The following is a 19,518-nucleotide window of genomic DNA, read 5'->3' on the forward strand; positions in this document are numbered from 1 at the left end:
TTGGTTGATCTCTGGGGTTTTTTTTTCCTTGCCCTCTTGTCATAATGTCAAAACAGTAGTAAGAATGAGACCTGAAATCCTCTTGCATCGAATTAGGTGAGCGTGTGCTTCAGTCATCATCAGAACTTCTAGATACACAGTGTAGATCTGTACTCTTTGATTTAATGGAGTAACTGATGTAGTAGTAGGCTGTCACATGCAGTGTGCATCATTTAACAGATGAGAAGCATTTGCCGGTTGATATTTTGCATACTATTAGTGGTGAGACTTAAGGAATCTTGGATTTTATATTAATTTGTCAGATAATTTTTCCAGTTCATGTCCCTGTCCTACACTGTAACATTCTTTTCACTTCTGTTCAAATCTCAAAGAATTAAGATAAAGACAGGATTCAAATTAACTTTTATAATTTGCCATTGATATACCTAGATTGCCAAAAGAATTTATAATTTACATGAAGAGAGCCATGGTATAGTCAGTTAGGGATTGATGGAAAAGCCATTTTAAAGGTTGTGTTAATGAATGATAGAAGTATTTTAAATAGTGTTCAAGTAAAAAGTTTGAAGACTCACAGTGTTCTTTATTTTGAACCATTTCATAGTTGTAGTCAAAGCTCTCTGTAGATCAGTATGGTCCAGCTGGCTGCCAGCCAGCTTGCAGCCTTTTCTGCAGTGGACGGAGGAAGTGAGTATCTGAACAGCAAATGCTGTTCAGAGTGCTTCCTGCTACGCTGTAACGTCCCAGCGTACGGCTTGGCTTGCTGCTCTGGGTGAGGGATGAAGGTGGGAAGCACATTTCCTTTTGTGTGACTGCACATCCTGGGACAGCACAAGGAAGTTGCAGGCTGCAATGCACAGAGAAGAAAGCAGTGAGAGATGCTAATATTCCTTTTGTCTGTAGTAGCTGCTCTGGTTGAACCTTCCTGTGCACATTGGAAGTGCAAACTGATTTTGGTTTGACTATTTCCTTCAGTATGAGTAATTTGCATTAACAGCTATTTTCTCATCTGCAAAAGTCACAATCAAAATTATTTGGATTTGATACTTCATTTTGAGGTATCTGAACTGTATAGCAAGTGTTACACCATATGCTTTTTGATAGTCAGTATTTTGCACCTAAGTGCAAAGAGGATGAAGAGGAAGAGTGCCAAATACAGTAGAAGGCATGTGTATTAATATTAATGTTCCTATCATTTTATCTGAATTGTTTTTATCTTTGTCATTTTTCTTTTGCAGCAATATGAGAATTTTGAATTGTCTTTATGAAATAAAACCTAGTGATTTTTTACAGGTGTATGTGTGATTGATCTCCATCAATAATTAAAAGCTTGTGAAATACTTCTTCAGTCATCTAAATCTTTCACTTCTGTTCCTGTACCTTTCTTCTATTGTGGGTTAATAAAATAATGCTTTAAATTAATATATCTGTGTAGCTGCATTTTATATGCTAGATGACATGTTACTAGAAGCTAAATTATCACAGGACCCTCTGTTCAGGGAGAAACCATGTGTGCATTTCTCTTGTAGGCCTGGCATTCATGTAGCCTGTATTGTTTCTTGGGGCTCTACAGTGGCTCTTTGCCTTGATTGGTATGTGTATCTACGTATCCAACATGTAACTTGGAAAAGACTTTGTATCTTAGTTCTTCAGTAATATATCTCAAAATAATTGCTCTGTGTTTGAGGGTGAATATAATGAGCTGTATCTCCATGTTAGGAATGATTTGAAAAAATCATTACAAATGGTGTGTTTAGTTTTAATGCAGGTTAAATTTATTAAAATTTACTGTTTAAATGTTTTAGCAGGTTTTGATTATGCCTGGATGTAAAGAGTGAAAAGATGATGATAGAAGTTCTTTTGAAAATGCATTCTTAATAGTAAATAATGTACTGAATGATAGGGGAAAATCCTGTGCCAGAGAGGTATATATATTACACATGATAGTTCACTTCGTAGTCACATTTCCCACAGCATAGAACATACAACTGATAATACTGCAAAATGTTATGATTCAAAGGGAAATTACCTAAGAGAAAAGCAGTAAAGAAGCAATTATAATGAGTAACCTTTATAATCTGAAGGAGTGAAGAGATGAGGCTAAAAAATAAATCAAACTATTCTGGAGAGTAACATCATCTGTTTTCTTGTTCAGCTTGGAATGAATACTTAACAGCAACTTAAAAAATAATACTCTGGGTAACTTTAACATTTTCTTGTGATATAACCTGTAATCTTCATTACTGTGAAAATGCTGCAAATGACAAATGCCCCGAAGGACTGATTAGCATCATCTATATTGCTTGGCATGCAGGTGTATCATATCTGGGGAGTGGGTTTGTGTTAATGACTATAAGATGAACCAGTTTCACCAGCTATGGAAAAGTATAGGAAATAGTCAAATAAACCCCCATGTTGTTTATAAAAGAATAACATACTAAGAAATGAGAAACCAACTGAGCAACAACAGTTCAGCTTACTTATATGCCTCCTCTATGGCAGAGTAATTAACATTATTAAGTAAACCCCAAGTTATCTGAATTTTATTCTAAAGTACATTTTAAATTATTTTAAATATTTGCAAGTTGTTATTAAGTTCTTCTGCCCAGTCTTTCATATCTATAATGCATACTATAAGAATTTCTTTTGCAGAATTGCTTACTGGTTTGGATTTATCATACGTTTTGGATGATCAAGTAGACACTGTAATGTATATTGCCTGTTACTTGTGACCAATATATGTGCTGTGATATTTCTTCTTTAGTGAGAGTTATATACCAGCTTTTCTAATAGCATCCATTCCATCTTGTACTATCACAATATTGATTTTTACTTTTTGAAATACTATGGATTAGCCTGCCTATACAGACAGCGGTTTAGGTTTGATAAGATTTTCCTCTGGGTATTTGGGTAACATAAGTTACAGATACTGCCTTCAATTCTGATACAACATACTTGAAGCCAGTTATTTTAAAATGGTTGCTAAAATGTCCAGTAATGCATCTCACATGTAGTGTAGACAAGTTTCACAGTAATTGTTCTTTCTTTTTTAAGTATTAGGAGATCACAGAGTTTGGATACTTGAAAAGAAAGAACAGATGACAGTTAAGTTGTAATTTTATTGAGAAGGACGTGGGGAGGAAAAAAAAAAAAACCACAACACCAAAACCAAAACACAAAAAACCAAACAAACTTAGAGCAAAATAAGGCATTCAGAAAAAAATCGGGAAACCACAATTTCTACTTTGCTTTTAGTCCAATGGAAGAAACCTGTCAATTAATTTGTTGCAGCAGTACCTTTCTAGAGATTTCTGACTTGGCTTGGTGTCATTCTTCTGCAGTCCTTACTATTCATACCACTTACTCTCCAACTCTTCCAAACAAAACTGTTTTCAGTTCTACACCCAAAATGCCCAGCAAGGATTTTTGTTCTGTTGCTGTACCCTTTTGACCGACAAAACAGCATATTTAAACAATTAAACTGCCTGAATCTTGCCAGGAATTACATGCTTTTAAACACACTACACTTCTACCTGTTGTTTGCATGGGGCCTGCACTGATCCTTCTGTGGCACTGCTGGTGGGGCTTAGTGTTTACAGCTGTTGGTCTGTAATCCATCATTTAAGGACAGCTATAAAATCCTTTCCTTTCCTGTTCCCTCCCCTCCTCCCTTTGTCTCCCCTCCTCTTTCTGCTTAGCAAGATGATTTAATAGTTGGGGTTCATACATGGGCATCGCTCCTTTTGCTGAAGCAAAGGTTTCATCATTAATGCAAGGGGCTTGTGTGGTTTCTGGACAGTGTGTGCTGACACATCTTGTGCTTGCAGCAGAGCTTCAAAAAATACTACTGGTATTTGCTGCTGTTCTTGGAAGCAGAGCAAATATGTACTTACATTCTAGTAATCGCCATCTTAAGTCACTGAAATGTGTTCCTTTGAAAATGAAAGGATAGGAGTTACTATTTTTCATGTTTCTGTATTTCATTTTTCAGTTCAGCTGTTGTCGGTTTTGTTTCATTTATTGCGCTGCCCTCTTACTCAGCTTGCCTTAGTTGGAGCAGTGGTATTTTGCCAAAGACAACAGTTGTTTATTACAATGTGAATAGGTTATTGCCGCAACTGACTTTACTGTTTTGAGAGCTAGGAATTATGCAACATCTCCTGGAATAACATTATGAACCAAAAAGGCATGAGGACGCGATGGTGTGTTTCACTGTTTTAATCTTTAAATAGACTTACAAACTGGTAGTTATTTCATTACCAAAAGGAGGTGGAGGAGGGAGACTTTTCCAGTTCTTTTTCATGCCATAAAAATGTATCAGTTTACAAACAGATGCTTGTAAAGAATGAGAACAGGCATCGTTTTACCTTGGTTGCCAGTTAACTGAGACGTAGTGTCTAGTGCAAAACACTGTCCTGTTCTATCTTCATTCTTTGGAGAAGAACATTCTAGCCTTTTCTATGAGTAGGCCACAAGCTAATTACCATTTTCCTTTTTAAGAAGAAAGTTTTCTTGGAAAGAAGATTTACTCCCTGAAGATGGTATCATATCTCTTAACTATTTTTCATGTCTCTATCAAAGTAACTTTTAAGAAAAGCTTTAGTTATTATTTCATTGAAATTCCAACTTTTCTGAAGAGCTAATAGAAAGACGATCCATTGCCTTACTAGTACGCTGCTGAAATTCCAGTTTATTTTCAAAGTGGAGTGATGGTTGACAACAGAAGGGGGTATTGTAGGTATCCTGTCTTCAACACAATCCTCTTCTGCCCAGCAATCTGCTCCTGGTGATCTCCAGCAGTTACTTAAGCAGACATAGCCTGCATGGCCCTGTGCTTAACAGAAGCTTGTAGTCATGGGGGATACAGCCAGATGTTCTGCAAAAATCTGTAGCAGTGGATGAAGTGGACATCCCTGGGTGCAAGTAATGTATTAAAAAAATTATTGGTACAGCAGGATCTCTGTGAAGGCACGCAGATTGCTCGTTCTTCAGTATGCTTTACATACATGAGTAGAGTTAGTTGGGAAGATGAAAAAAACAGATCATAAAGTTTACATTAAAACAATTGTTCTATGCCTGCGTCTGTGTGTGTATGAGCCCTTCTCTGAAGGTGACCTGCTTTACTTTAGAGGTTCAAGATCTGTCTTGAAGCATGGTGTTTAGTCCAGATTATCTAAACAAGTGGAAAGGCTTTTGAATGTATCTATCAAAACAAGCATCACGTACCTTTTCCACTTTGGCTACAACATCACTGTAGACCATGTCCTTGTGTAGCGGCACTGTTGTGGCTGGCCTGTTGCAATCCTTTAAGTAGATGAAAACATGTTGGTCAGCTGTCTTAGTAATGCTGTTAGCAGCTTGTCACTAACGGTTTTACTACGTTAGCAGCCATAGAGAAACAAGTTTCTTGTGATCAGTATAATTTTCTGTGTCTGTTTTCATTTCTTTAACACTGCTGATAGAGTTTAAGTAGGAGACTGGGAAATTTCTTTTGACCTTGGCTATCACTTTAGAAGAAAATGTTTGACGAGGTCAATTTCCCTCTCATATCTTACTGTGCTTATATGGTCTATAAATGTGATATTCCTATAAACCTTTGAGGAAAAGGTCAAATAGCTCCTATTCGTAATGTAATTGCCATTGCAGTAATGAGCTTGATGACCTTAGTTCTCTGCCCTTTTTGTGATTAATAAAGAAGTAGCAAGGAAATTAGCAGGAGGCTGTTCATATGCAAATGCAGGAAGACTTTGTATTATGTCTTCATATAAAAATTGAAGCTAGTTTTCCTCTTTTTGAAGATAGTATGTAGAAATGATCAGCATAATGTTTTGATTTCTTTAGCCAGAATTTTCCTAAATCAATGAAGAAGGCTGAGCCTAAGAAAGATTCTCCTGTTTCTGTCCTAAGAAAAGGTTTTTGTACATCAGCAGTTTAACAAAAATCACAGAAACATTTCATAGGTTCTTGAGCAGCAGCTTTAGAAAAATGCGGTGATATTTGATGTGACAGAAGAAAGTTGTCCCTAGGTCTTGGATGTTTACATGTCAGAGACATTGGCTTCAACGCTAAATATTATTGTTTTACCTAAGATGCTAAAAGATATGTTTCCCCACCACACATTAAAAATACACATTTGGACCAAGAATGATGGTCAGCTCTCAAAAGCAAAGGGCAATTTTGCAACAACAAATCAAATATCTTTTTTATAATTAAAAGTTGTTCTTAAAATGCCTTCCCTGAGTAAATTAAGTCTGTATTTCCAGTATTGTATTTTGGCAAAAGTCTCATGCAAGTTCCAGCTGGGAGGCACATTTCCTGAGGAAACTGAGTAGAATGTAGGAGTTAAAATCTTACCCCGGAAAGCAGTCCCCGTACTGTGCAATATGCAGCAATATCCCCATATCAGTAAAGGAAACATTAAAAAATGACATGTAACAGTATACATAGAACAGAAGGAAAATAATAAGGACCCTGCTCACTTGTTTCTCCCTTTTGAAAGATACTATCCTGTTTGTTTTCAATTTCTCACACCATCTTGTAACAACTTAGGTTTTATGTGGCAGGCAGAATTATGCTGGATTGAAGTCTGAATCTTTTCACACCTTTACTGAAGTTATTCTGGATTTATATTGTGGCAGAACAGTATGGCAACTTGCAGTGTTCAGCTGAGCTTTGGGAGAGTTGCAGGTGTTTTAGCAACAATCGTGGAATTTAGTTGGAGATTTCCACAATTTGGTTCTACTTTGATCCTTTTTTTGGTTTGAGAAATGAGGGAACTACAGCTAACTTTGTCTCTTTCCTTGTAGGAAAGCAGTGTTCTGTGTTAACCTTAAAAAAACCAAACAAACTAAAAAAATAGAAACAAAATTTATATATATACAAATACAGTGATACTGAGAGCTCAGTGTTTGAAGCAAGGCTAGAGTCTGACTCAACTCTTATTTACCATGAGGCTGGGGTTTTGTACTGAGAAGGATACCAGTAACACTGACATGATGGAAGACGTTAGGTGGTTGCCCAAATTCTCCATCCTTGTTGATATTAAAAATTTGACTGCAGAAGTCCTCGAGAAACCTGAACTAGTTGGACCTGCTTTGGGAAGGGGATTGGTCTATGTTTTCCTAGGCTTCTGAGTTTTTCTTTCAAGTATTATTTGAGTTCCAGCAAATTGTAGAAAATGAGAAACTTCTTACCTTTTGTCTCAAACTGAGACTCATCCTGAATTGCAATGAGTAATCAACCTTCTAATCTCTGTTGTGTCAAAACCAGTAATTGAACAAACCAGTTTATTGTACTACTCATCACTGTAAAGCGTCATTTTTCTCACTTGTTGGTACTATGTGCAGAAGAGCTCATTATTAGAACTTAGTTTATCAGAACCCAAGGCCACTGGGCAGTAGAAGGAGATGTCTTAAATGCTCAGAATGATGTAAAATTGCATCCTCTGTATTTCTTAAGGCAAAATATTAATAAATCACTGTTCTAACATCAAGTTGATGGCATGAATTCTACCATATGGATCTTCTGCATTCATTCAATGCTTTAAACTTCATAAGGGTTGTGAGATAGTGTGAGAGTAAGTAGTTTCATATTAAGAAAAAGGCAAAATAGAAATGCAGTTTAGTCAGAAAGCATGTTGTATCAGTTACCCTAGCAACAAAAGCTGCCATTCAAATGTAGCTATCAGTATTTAACTGTGAAATGGATTAACCAGAAGCCTGTTGCAGTTTCAAAACTAGTCTGCTCTGATAGTATATTGAGCAGCATCTCTGAATGGTGGGACTTGCAGCATGCTGTAGCACAGTGCCAGGCTTAAGTCATGCACTAGAGAGGACAACACTGCTGTTTCCTTCTCCACACCATGAATTAGGACCGCAGCCCTACATATATTTTAATTTTGGGACCTCTACCTTTCTAACTACCTCTCTTAAGTACTTACAGTGCATCACCCAAACATGAACTCTTCACCCCAAATTCTGTAGCAACCCAATTTGTGTTGTCCTTGCTCCTGTGTCTCTGTGAGGAAGGGGTAGTTCTCCAGGCCCCCTGTAGGCTGTGTTCCTTCAGCAGATTCCTGAGGTGAACAGGCTTGGATGCTTCCTGGTGGTAACTGCCTCTGGAGGTGTGTTAACTCAGCTGTCATAGAAGTTAAACCACTGCTTTTAATGTCATTGCCATGCAGGTATGAGTGAGTCAGGAAGAAGGAACTACTAATTCATATAAGGATATAGTTGGCTTATAACTGAAGCCCTGTTTCTCTTTTTCTCAGTCTTGTATTCTTCAAAGATTGGTGGAGATGTTGTGACAGAAGAAATTCAGATGGTGTTTCTTGGTTTAAATGTCCAGAGCATAAGAGCAAGGAGACAGTGCATGTATGTAAACAGAATATGATATTTTTTTTAAAGGGTTTTCTTGATTCTGGTTTATCTGGACAAGATTTGACAGTGTATTCTAGGAAAATCCTTAATTATCTGCAGCAAAATCAAAATACTCTGCAAAAATTGAGGCTGGTGCTGTTTATTCATCTAAGTGTGTATAACTATTTTGTTATCAGTTATCCTATGTTAATTTCTCATTTTAGTTTAACCTATCCAAGTGCAAATGTTGTACTTTTGAAACATGGAGTACTTGGCATAAAGGTACCATGGGTTTTACCATTGGGCACTTGATTCTTTCAGTAAATAGGATACAGGCAACTTCTGGAGTAATTGTTAAGTATATTTTTTAAAAAAATCGAAGTAGGTAGTGTGAGGCTATGAAATATGACAAAATAAAAATAAGATGATGAGCACCATTTGCTGGTTCTCAATTCCAGTGGACGTTGTGCAGTTAATTTGTTTCACAGTGACCTGGGGTGGGGCAAGGTCTCCCTTGATTGTGTGATGCAGAAAGAATCTGGGAATGTCCGTTAAGTATTTAGTTAGGATTGAGTTAATAGATCAGATTAAGTTCCCTAACAAGCATAATGAGGAAGCTTGGGGTAGAAGAACTTAGAAGTGCTATCAAAATGCTTAACTCTGCAAGTATCTGTACTTTAAAAAAAATTTTAGAAGTTAAATACATTTCCCATGTCAGATGTGTATCATCAGTCAAATAATGATGTTTTATGTGTATTCCTATAACTGATTACTAAATTTTAAAAGTTAATCAAGTACAGAAGGTTATAATAAATATTGAAATTAAAACCCGGTCCCTCTACCTTGCAGAACCTGTTATGATGTTGTTTAGCATGACTCAGTAATGCCCATTCTTGCTGAACAAGTATCTTATCAGAGTGAAGCACTTGTTCTTCACGAAAATGCAGTGAGGAGGTAATTTGACATGATCATTCCATTGCAGGACAAGAATAACTAGACAACTGGGGTTATTTTAGACTTGTGCTAAGCATAAGTACTGTGTGAGGCTAAAGAAGAACTGGGTGCAAAAATCATCAAATGGGGTAGAACTGACTGTAGACTGCTTCATTTTGTTGATCAAAATCTTTTAAAACTGTTACTTCCTTTGTAGTATCAGAATTGCCCTCATTTTATTATATCAGTGTTGGTGAAATGAAGCAATAGCTTTGAAGTTTGTAATCGAGTTATCACCTATTGGCTCTGCTTGTTAATTCCTTTCTCATCTCCTGCAGTATCGAGCCTTGGCCTGTGCTTTCCCGGAGCAGGAATTCAATTTTCCACTCTTAGTTGAGACTTGGAATTTGGATGGTATCTCACTATGCTAGCAGAGTCATTGGAGACTCAGATTATCCAGGAGAGTCTGTTTGGGAAAGGATGCCTGGGGGTAAAAGCTACTCAGCCTCCTCAAACTGCATTGTTCACAGAATCTGCAAGAAAGCCAGATTGAGAGATGTGGGTTAGCATGGTATGGAAGGAGATCCTTCAGTGCTTTTGGCACACCTTTTCTGCTGCAGTTGTCTTGTATGTTTAATCCCTTACTTGCGGGCTGTTCCTTTCTTTTACTCTGTATGTCAGCAACTCTGTTTTTACCCGTCTTTTCTCCCTAAGTGTCCTGCAATGGTTATTCCATATGATCAATACTTTCTAGCAGTTATAAATTCAGTGACTGTTCTTGTGGGGATGATCTCTGTCTTAGTTACTGTATTCTTGTTTTGGTATCTTTGCTTTGTCTTAATAACAATCAATCTGTGGTGATAATCATACACGTAAATGTAACATTAATTTAAGAACTGGTATGTACCCTGGCAGAACACTAATGGGAATTTCAGTTTTAATTTAAGAAATTTACTTACAGTTACCATTAACAGATCAATTATTTCTAAGAATACACCAAACATTCAACATATTTGTAATCTTGGTGCTTACTTGTATGTAATACCTTCAGAGTAAGTTTTATCAAGCCAGTGGAATTTAATCTGTACTTTAACCGAAGTGACTGGCTGAAGTTACTGGTTTTTTTACTGTATTGTGAGAAGTATTTCGATCCAAAAGCTCTGTTTTCAGAAGATAGAAATATGGATGGTTACATGTATAACTATAGGTAGGAAGGTGATACGTATTCTCCCAGCTAATTGTAGACAGCTGATCTCTTCTGGTCTTTGTTCAAGTGCGTGATCCAGTGTAGGCAAAATCTTTAGGGAATTTAGCTAGAAATATTTTTACTGTGCAACTGAGAGCTACAGTGAGAAGACTTTTTTTTTTTTTTAAATATGACCAAATTCTTTCACAAAATTCTCACAAAAAAATTCCTGAAGGCACAACCAACTTCAATAAGAACACAAATACATATTCTTGTTTACAAAAGCTATATTCTGTCAAAGATCAAATCTCTTCTCCGAAGTATAGTGAGATTATGGGACTTTTTCGGTAAAAGGCCTAAGGAAAGAGTAATTTGTTTGTTTATTTATTTATTTATTTTATTATTAAGATAACAATTACATTCTGTTTTCCTTCTGCCCCTTTCTTCAAGCACTACAGTGGGAAATGGATTTGTCTATGATTTTCCTAAAGGGGCAGGTCAAAAGACAACTCATGTTTTGAGCATCATTTAATGGAATATGAGATATATCTGTAGTAGTAGGTAATAATTTGAGCTGTCTGTAATATGTGGTATTTATCCATGAGTATCTGTGTGTACAGTGTCATGTATACCTTTTGCTTAGTACACTTTTTAATGAAGTTGTTTGCAGTCCTTCAAGGGAGGTGAAGGAAGCTCTATAGTCAAAGACTAAGCAGAGAGAGGAATCATTAGCAGCCATGCTCAGAATAATTTTTCTTCTACATTTCAGTAAGCTTCTTACCGAGCTATTCAGCAGTAGAAAATAAAGCTGTGGAATCTACATTACAGGGCAGAAACTAACTAGTAATTACATGGGACTGTAAAGATGAGTAAGTTAAAACCTGTGTTCCGTGCAGGGTATAGCTGTAGAAAGACAAACCCATGTTTGTATCTTAAGAAATAAAATACTTCTAAGAGTCCAGCATTTTGGTTTTAGATTGGGGGGGAAGGGGGGTGGATTACATTTTGTATTGTCCATGGGAGACTTTGGTACTTTGCACCATTGTAGTGAAAAGATCAAAGAATGAAAAGATTTTCATTTTTTAATTGGCTTAAACTAAATCTGCATAACAGTTTTGTGGTAAAACAGTGTATTACTTTCTGTGGTTTTCACTGCTGCTTTGTTGATCTTGGTTTTTTTAAAGATATTTCTCTATTGGTTTTGTGTTCTACGCTGTGTACTTTAATATGTTACTGTTTTTTTTAAATTATTTCTATAAATTTATATATTCTTTTTTAAACAGTACATCCTTATTCAAATATGCCTTGCTGCAGTTCTGGATAAGGGAGCTATGTATGCAGCATGAAATCCTGCCTAGGTTTTTTTATTCTGCATGTCAGAACATTGACATCTTGGAGGAAACAGCAGCATTTCAGGTACTGTCTTGGCACCAGACATCAGCAGCTCCTGGGGAGTTCCTTCAGGCATTGTATTACAGGCTTGTCCAGAGAAAGACGTTACTGAGCAGCTGATCCCAGTTCCTGCCAGCTCCGAATGGTGTCTGTGTTTCCCCTTCAGATATGAAAGGTTGCTTCTTTGTATCATAATTCAGTCACAACTGCAGATCCAAGTAGTAAAAGTGACCTCTCCCTCTTGCTTTTTTAGCTGTACCTAAAATACACTGTTTAGAGAGAGATGTTAAAAAAAAAAAATATGGAACTTTATTTGCTCTCAGTAGATCTTTTTAAAAATTGTTCTTTTAGAGAACTTCCGCAGTTATGCTGATAAACCCTGTATTTGGAACACTAGGATACTGATTTTTTTTTTTTAGTGCAGTTTTTAATGTAGTCTTTCTTGTTGAGCATAGTGAATTAAAAGATGTAAAAGAATGCAGTTTGTCTGACTCTTTCCAGGTAAGTGGAAGAAAACCAGCAGAGTTGTATGTGGAATTAAGTAGTTTTCTCTTTCTTTCTGTACCTCTGGTTTGAGTATTTTGTTTGTTTGGGGTTTTTTGTAAACAAACCAAAACCAAAACAACAACAAAAAACCCCCTACCCAACTATTATAGGTGTAAGTTACCTTATATGTGTATTTGGTTGCTTGCAATTTTCTGGGGGAAAAAATCCATAGATTTTAATAGCTCTAAATATTTTTATTAGTAAAGAAGTTATGTATGAAATAAAGTTTCATTATTGCTAACTGGGAAAAATAGCAATTTTGTAGTTGGTTTCTCAGCATAATAGGTGCAAGTTAACTCAATTTCTTTTTTATTATTATTTAATATATTTTAAAAATCTCCTTTTGAGTGGCCTATCTGTAAAGACAACAATTTGGAGTAATTTTTGGGACTCTGAAGATGCTTGTATTTGATAGCTTACATGAAATAGACTTGTGACATGGATCCAGTCTGTGTGGATAAGAGTTTATTACACTTGGTTTTGATAGTACAGAGTATTATCTAAGGTAACCCTGTCATTGTTCCCTCTGTTTGCTTATGTAGTTTGCAGTTCATTAATAAATTGCTAGAAACATTGAAAATGTGACTCAGCTAGCTGGTTGTAAATAATTTAATTTTCTTAATGTATTTATAATTTATGGAGCCATATTGGCAGTTGTAGCAACACTTTGACGGCTTTCTCTGCATTAGCAGTCCACTTCATAGGTATGATCAAGATTTGCAGAGCAGCTGATCATCCAGCACAGGAGGTGAAGGCTGCTAAATTCCCTCTGGGAGAGTTGCCAGTGTTTGCTTTTCTGGCAGGCCAGTCCCAGAGCACAGGCACAGTAGCCAGCGAACTAGCTGTGGATCAACAGCTGGGGAAGAAGATTCTGCTTCCAAACTGCTTGGAGCTTCCTTGGTTGTCAGGCCTCAGCTGGAAGGCTGTGTCCACCCTGCAGGCAGGGGGTGGAAGCAACCCTCCTGTGCACCAGGCAGCCCCAGGAGAGCTGCATCAGCACAGATGACTTCCAGCACACCTCTAGCAGTAGCAGTCCAGATGAGGCTGCTCCTTATGTCTGGCTACGTGCATTTTGTACACTACCTCATCTTGAAAAGCAAATCCAGTGTTTCCTTGCTATTTTAGTATCTCCGCTTTCTGGAGAGGTTCTGCAGATGGCACAAGGTTTTAATCCAGGTGCCATTCATACTATGCGACAAAGGCAACAAGGAAAGACCATTAGAGCAATGACCCCTGGATGTTAGATACAATCCAGGTCTTCCTTTTTTCCCTTTTCCAGTTGCTAAACCAGCATTCTGCAATCTGAGCTGGAAACTTCTGCAAAGCTGCATGGATTTATTTGGTTGACCCAGGCTCTGCAATCCCTCACAAGGTGTTGGGACTTTACTAGTAGTTAATGTGATACTCCATCCGAACTCCTTCTCTGCACTGCATTGCTGGGTCAACAAAGGAATGACACTTGTATCTATGTATATAATTGCTTTGTTTCACACTGGAGTGCAAGTTCCTCAGGAGGCTGGTCATGGGCAATACTCTCCATCTTTTCCTTAAGTACTTTGGGTGGCAAGCTCTTTCCTTCCTAAGAGCTTGTATCAGTAGTTGTCTACTAAAGGTCAGTAAAAAAAAATCATAAGGAAGATGAATATGGTGAAAAGAGTTTATTCTGAGTAAGGCAATCGATGGAGACAGGAGTGAGGAGGCGCTGATTCCCACCCTAGCTGCACTGCTTGTGCTAGGAGCATGGATGGAGTGTGTGGCAGATGAGGGACTCTCATATCCCAGGTCTGAAGAGAATAAGCTTGTCCCAGGAAGGTTCGCTGTCAAGAACAGTTTTCTGTGTGGGTTCAGTAGTACAGTTTGCCTTTTTTGTCAAACAAAGCAACTTAACTGCATTAAAATATGAGTACATGCTACTCCTGGCTTCTAGGGGCGGCACCTTCAACTTTGTTGGTGATACAAACAGTAAGGGCAGCACAAAGTCTGGATCTGTTCATCTTTTCCTTGCTTGGTGTTCTGGGATAAATGATGTGCATGTACTACCTTAACTGTAATGATTGCTGTGTGACTCATGTTGTTCATTGCTGTTGCCATGGCTGTTAGAGCTACCTTGTGAGATTTTATATGAATATTTTTTTTATAGAATTGAAGTCATGGTGTTAACAAGTGTTTGGGATCTTTACATCATGAGCTGTTTTTAAAGGCAAAGTTTTTTTAAAAAAACAACTGTGTCTGGAAATTGTTCTGATTCATGGGAAATATTGCTTAATGCTTAGAATGCTGAGGCTGTTCTTATCATGAAGCAGAAACAGATCTGTTTAGCTGTAGGCACTGCTACAAAGTGCCATCGTTTTCTTATTCAGTTGCAAGAATCTAATGGTAATACTGATAGTCATCCTCTTTTTTTGTTGTTGTTGTTTATTGGGGAGGTTGTTTGTTTTTTAATTATTACAGACTGTGAAATAACCATTGTCTTTCAATACATAACAACAGGAGGAACATGCCTCCTCTTTTAACAGAGGCTTTAATTTATTTATCAATGCATGCTTATTTTAAATCTAGTTGTGCATATATAGCTGCGTCTGCATAACATAATCAGTTTACTAGAAGAAAAATATTTTCTATCATGTTGGGTTTTTTCTTGATTAGTGTAACTGTGTCTTCTTCCTGGATTATGACTGTAAAAATAATAAACTTCCATGTATTAATGCAGCATTTTCTTGATGATGAAGGTTGTTTACCAGCCAGCCTCAGTTTTTATTTCCAGTACAAATACCATTGATCAGATGGAGTTTTGTTTTCGCTAGCGTGACAAATTTAAGAGATCTGTTTAGCTCTGTTAGAAGTGAGGTAATGTTTGAATCATTAAAATTGCTTATTCTTTCCATTTCCAGTTCTTAATTTTTGGTGTTAATTTTGTCACAGAAGTTAATTTGTAATAAGAATTTTTTAATTAACGTCCCTGTGCTTTGTATTGTGTTCTTAAGCATGTTACATGTGTACAAACATTTGTCTTCCATTCAAAAACTGACAACCAGACAAAAACTTCTAGCAGTTATAGTTTTGTTCTTTGCATGTGTGCAGCTGTGTTCAGAAATGATACATAAGACAGTGATCTTATGATTTGCAAACTGATTAGGTATTGCTCCTTCTCTTTGTAGAGTGCTCACTTGGCCATGATCGATACTCTTATGATGGCATACACTGTAGAGATGGTCAGCGTTGAGAAAGTGATTGCATGCACACAGCAGTATTCATCCTTCTTCCAAGCTACAGATGTACCTTATGACATTGAGGATGCTATTATGTACTGGATAAACAAGGTACGAGTACTGGAAAAGCAAGCTATGATTTTCTTTGTAGTCTATATGATTTGATTAGAGGTAGGTGGGTAGAAGCTGTATGTATGTAGGTATATCAAGACTGTGTGATACAGACTGTTTCTTCATCTGCTGTATATGGATGATAAAAAGCAAAGTTTGCAGAAACAAGTTAAAACATGTTATGTGAGCCAAATAAATGGGAAGTCTAAATAAAATACTATAATATACATTACATAGGACATCTTAGCAGTCACTGACACACTGGGATGTCATGACAGCTGCTTGAGGGTCTCTTTTTGGCTCTTTAAGCACTGTCGTCTCATTGTGTAATTTATCATGACTTAAAACCAGTGTATTCTTTTGTATTTAAAGACATTTTGCTTGAAGTGGTCTACCTTCACTGCATAATCAAATCAAGTACCAAGGATAGGCTGTTAATCAAATGCAATCGAGCATAATAAGGGGCAAGTTAGTTTGTACAATGTAAAGCTAACAGCTAGTGACTCCACGTCATGGTTTAACTGTGGCTGGCAACTAAGTGCCACACAGCCACTCGCCTGCTCCCCTCGCCCCCACAGCAGAATGGGGAGGAGAATTGCGGAAAAAAGGCAAAACTCATAGGTTGAGATGATAATGTCATAACTGAAATAAGATTTATTACTAATAATAATTGTAATGAAAAGGAAAGAGAGAGAAGAATAAAACCCAAGGGAAAGAAAACAGCAAGTGATGCACCACACATTTGCTCATCACCTGCTGACCAATGCCCAGCCTGTCCCCCGACAGTGATCAGCAGCTCCTGGCCAACTCCACTCAGTTTATGTACTAAGCATGACATCCTATGGTATGGAATGTCCCTTTGGCAAGTTCAGGTCAGCCGTCCTGGCTCTTCGTCCTCCTGGCTTCTTGTGCATCTGCTCAACGGCAGAGCATGGGAAACATGAAAAGTCCTTGGTTTAGAGTAAGCACTACTCAGCAACAACTAAAATATCAGTGTGTTATCCTTATTCTCACACTAAATTCAAAACACAGCATTGTGCCAGCTACTAAGACAAAAATTAACTCTATCCCAGCTGAAACCAGGACACCCCAGACTGCATCTGAAACTGACATTTGCTGGTTTGGCCTCAGGGCTACAGTCTGAAATACTTGTTTAGTCTTTTCAGTTAACTTGGTGTTAGTGACATATAGACCTTTTGAAAACACAAATTATATGACTTGTTTCTTAGAACAGACCACTGAATGAACTGTTATGTCTCTAGGTAAATGAACATTTGAAAGACATAATGGAACAGGAACAAAAATTGAAAGAGCATCACAGTGCAGAATCCGCAGGAGGTCAAAAGGTAGGTGTAGAAGTTAAATGTATATTCTTGTTTAAAATATTTTATCTATAAAAAAAGTACTGCATATAGTACATATACATAAATATATATTTGCAGGCATTGAACTTTCTAACTGCTTGTTAAAGAAAGCAAACTTTTCAGTATTCCATCATGTTGTTAGTTTTATCATTTCCATGAAGATACCCGTTTAACTGTAACACTAATAGAGCTGCACTTTTTATTCCCAGTTGTCCTTTTTGACAAATAAATCTTTGATAGCAGGATAGCATCTGTTATGTTAGTCCTAAGAATTTATTTAGATTAATACATACTTTTACATTAATTAAAACTGTAGTCAGATGTGATATGAAGGAGACCACCATATTTTTATTCATTACTTTTAATGTTTTTCCCTTGTGAACTGCATGCATCTCAAAAGAGAAATCTGTATGTGGCATCATGGGAAGCATTACTTTGGCTATGTTCCAAAATACTGGTTGATTACAGGTTTCATTATATATGCAATAAAACCAGATTATGTTTGATTCCCTTTCCTAACAGGATTTTTTTCCCTTTGTTTGTGGAGCTCGGTTAATTAAGTAGCATTATACACATCAAAACACAGAAGTGTAGTGTACAGTTCCAGAGTATGTAAAATTGCTTGCTTCAGAATGAGATCGCTTATCCTACTGTGATACAATTATTATTGCAGAATTGGTAATCAGTTTGAACACCCTTTGGTATTATCCCTGCGCGTGAATGCAGAGCAGACTTCCTAGCTACTGCAAGGCTGTAATCCTGGTTCCCCTCCTGCTCTGTTTTCACTTAAGCAGCGATCTCCTTTTCAATGCTGCACTGAAGGAGTCGTGGATTACTTGACTAGATTAGAAGTTCAGCTTCAAAATGCATGAATGCAATCAACGTCCTTGCACTTGTGGTTTGTTTTTGAATATAAGGAATGATGAAGGCTAACTAGTAAGCATGTGACTCAGCAAAAGAGAATGGTATTTTTTTACAATATGCATATATCCCGATACGGAAAATTTAATCTGTGTTCAATAGCGATAATAGCATAGAAATCTGGAGAATAAGATATCCTTGACAAGTTCATTTCTAAAAATTAGATAAAAGAAAAGTCAATGGGGGGCAGGGAGGTAACCTATGAGCCTCTGTCCTCTAGTGATTGTTCTTTTTCCTGAAAATAGTAGCAGGAAGTTGTGTGTGTTTTTCAGGTCACTTTTAAAGATGAGAATAATTTTTAAAATCCAGAGTGCATGAGACTCATAATATAGTAAACAAAGATATATCAAAGAGAACATTACTATCAGAGCAATGCCATAAAATTATCTGTATTTGTGAAAATTCAGTAATGTTTATTTTACACTTATATTATAGTTTCCATTTTATCTTAGGAATAGCAAGATAAAAATTTTAGTTTATAATTTCTCTTTAGTGTCAGCATTCTTGAGTCGACTGTTGATAGACTTGTGTAGTCGAACTGAGGCCATAAATGAACCCAGTGGAATAAAACACATGCAAAAATGGTATATACATTTGTGGTGTTCTTCATATGAATTGTGAAGCTATAACACAATCAGAGCCCCGTTCTGTTGACCAATGTACAAATGCATTTGCAAAAAAGCAAAATCATGCTACAGTTGCCATATCATGGAAAAAATTGTCATTAAGGTCTCCTCTTCTACACACTGAATTTTTGTTACTATTATCCTGGGTATATGTTATGCTATTTGCCTTAGCATGGGATTCAGCTGTATAAATTACATTGTCAAATAAGGTATTCCATGCTAGAGGGTTGTATTAGCACAGCTTTATTAGCCAAAATCTCAGCATGGGCAAAACCTCAGGCGCCAGTTGACACCTAGATGTCTCTTCTGACAGTAAATTTATTGCGGGTCATAGTTGAAAAAAAAAAGCTATTAGGAAGTTGGCAGTCCTTCACATTGAATTACATGAGAAAATGAGGATAAAACTGCTTGGATAATGAGTCAAACATCATTTGTGCATTAAATTTTCAGCAAATACAATGATGAAATGGAATCTGCTTCAAGAAAAGTCTAGAACACGAAATACTTAGTCAACTCTATTTTGAAGTATTTAAAGAATTTTAATTGCTGAACTTTCTTTTGCATGCAGGGAGGGCAGCAACATATTTTCAACTCATTTCAGTTATTTAACTCCAGGTTTTCTTTGAGAAACACTGATCTATTCTAATTTACTACTCTGAAATTTCAGACAATCTTTTTGGCCTATGCCTCACAGAATTTCCCAAATTTCCACTTAGTTTTGCTAAAGCTAATGGTGATTGCACACATGGAAGCATCTGAGATTTAGAAACACATTAAGCACCTTAACTAAAACCTGTACATCTTAACTATGGGTCATACTGAATGCTAGCTTTCCGAAGAAAACTATAATGCAGGTCCATTGGATGGATCAATTGT

At 36.8% G+C, this 19,518-nt stretch overlaps 1 protein-coding gene across 3 annotated transcripts in view; it reads left to right on the forward strand.

Moving 5' to 3' along the window:
* Nucleotides 1-19,518, forward strand: part of CAMSAP2 (calmodulin regulated spectrin associated protein family member 2) — a 90,975-nt gene that overhangs the window by 30,360 nt on the left and 41,097 nt on the right. For all 3 annotated transcript variants that reach the window (XM_056355924.1, XM_056355925.1, XM_056355927.1), the window contains exons 3-4: nt 15,570-15,731; nt 16,994-17,077. In XM_056355924.1, the coding sequence (XP_056211899.1) occupies nt 15,570-15,731; nt 16,994-17,077 (246 nt within the window). The remainder of the gene's footprint in view (nt 1-15,569; nt 15,732-16,993; nt 17,078-19,518) is intronic.

Source organism: Falco biarmicus, chromosome 11 (assembly GCF_023638135.1).
Source record: "Falco biarmicus isolate bFalBia1 chromosome 11, bFalBia1.pri, whole genome shotgun sequence".
Lineage (NCBI taxonomy): Eukaryota > Metazoa > Chordata > Aves > Falconiformes > Falconidae > Falco > Falco biarmicus.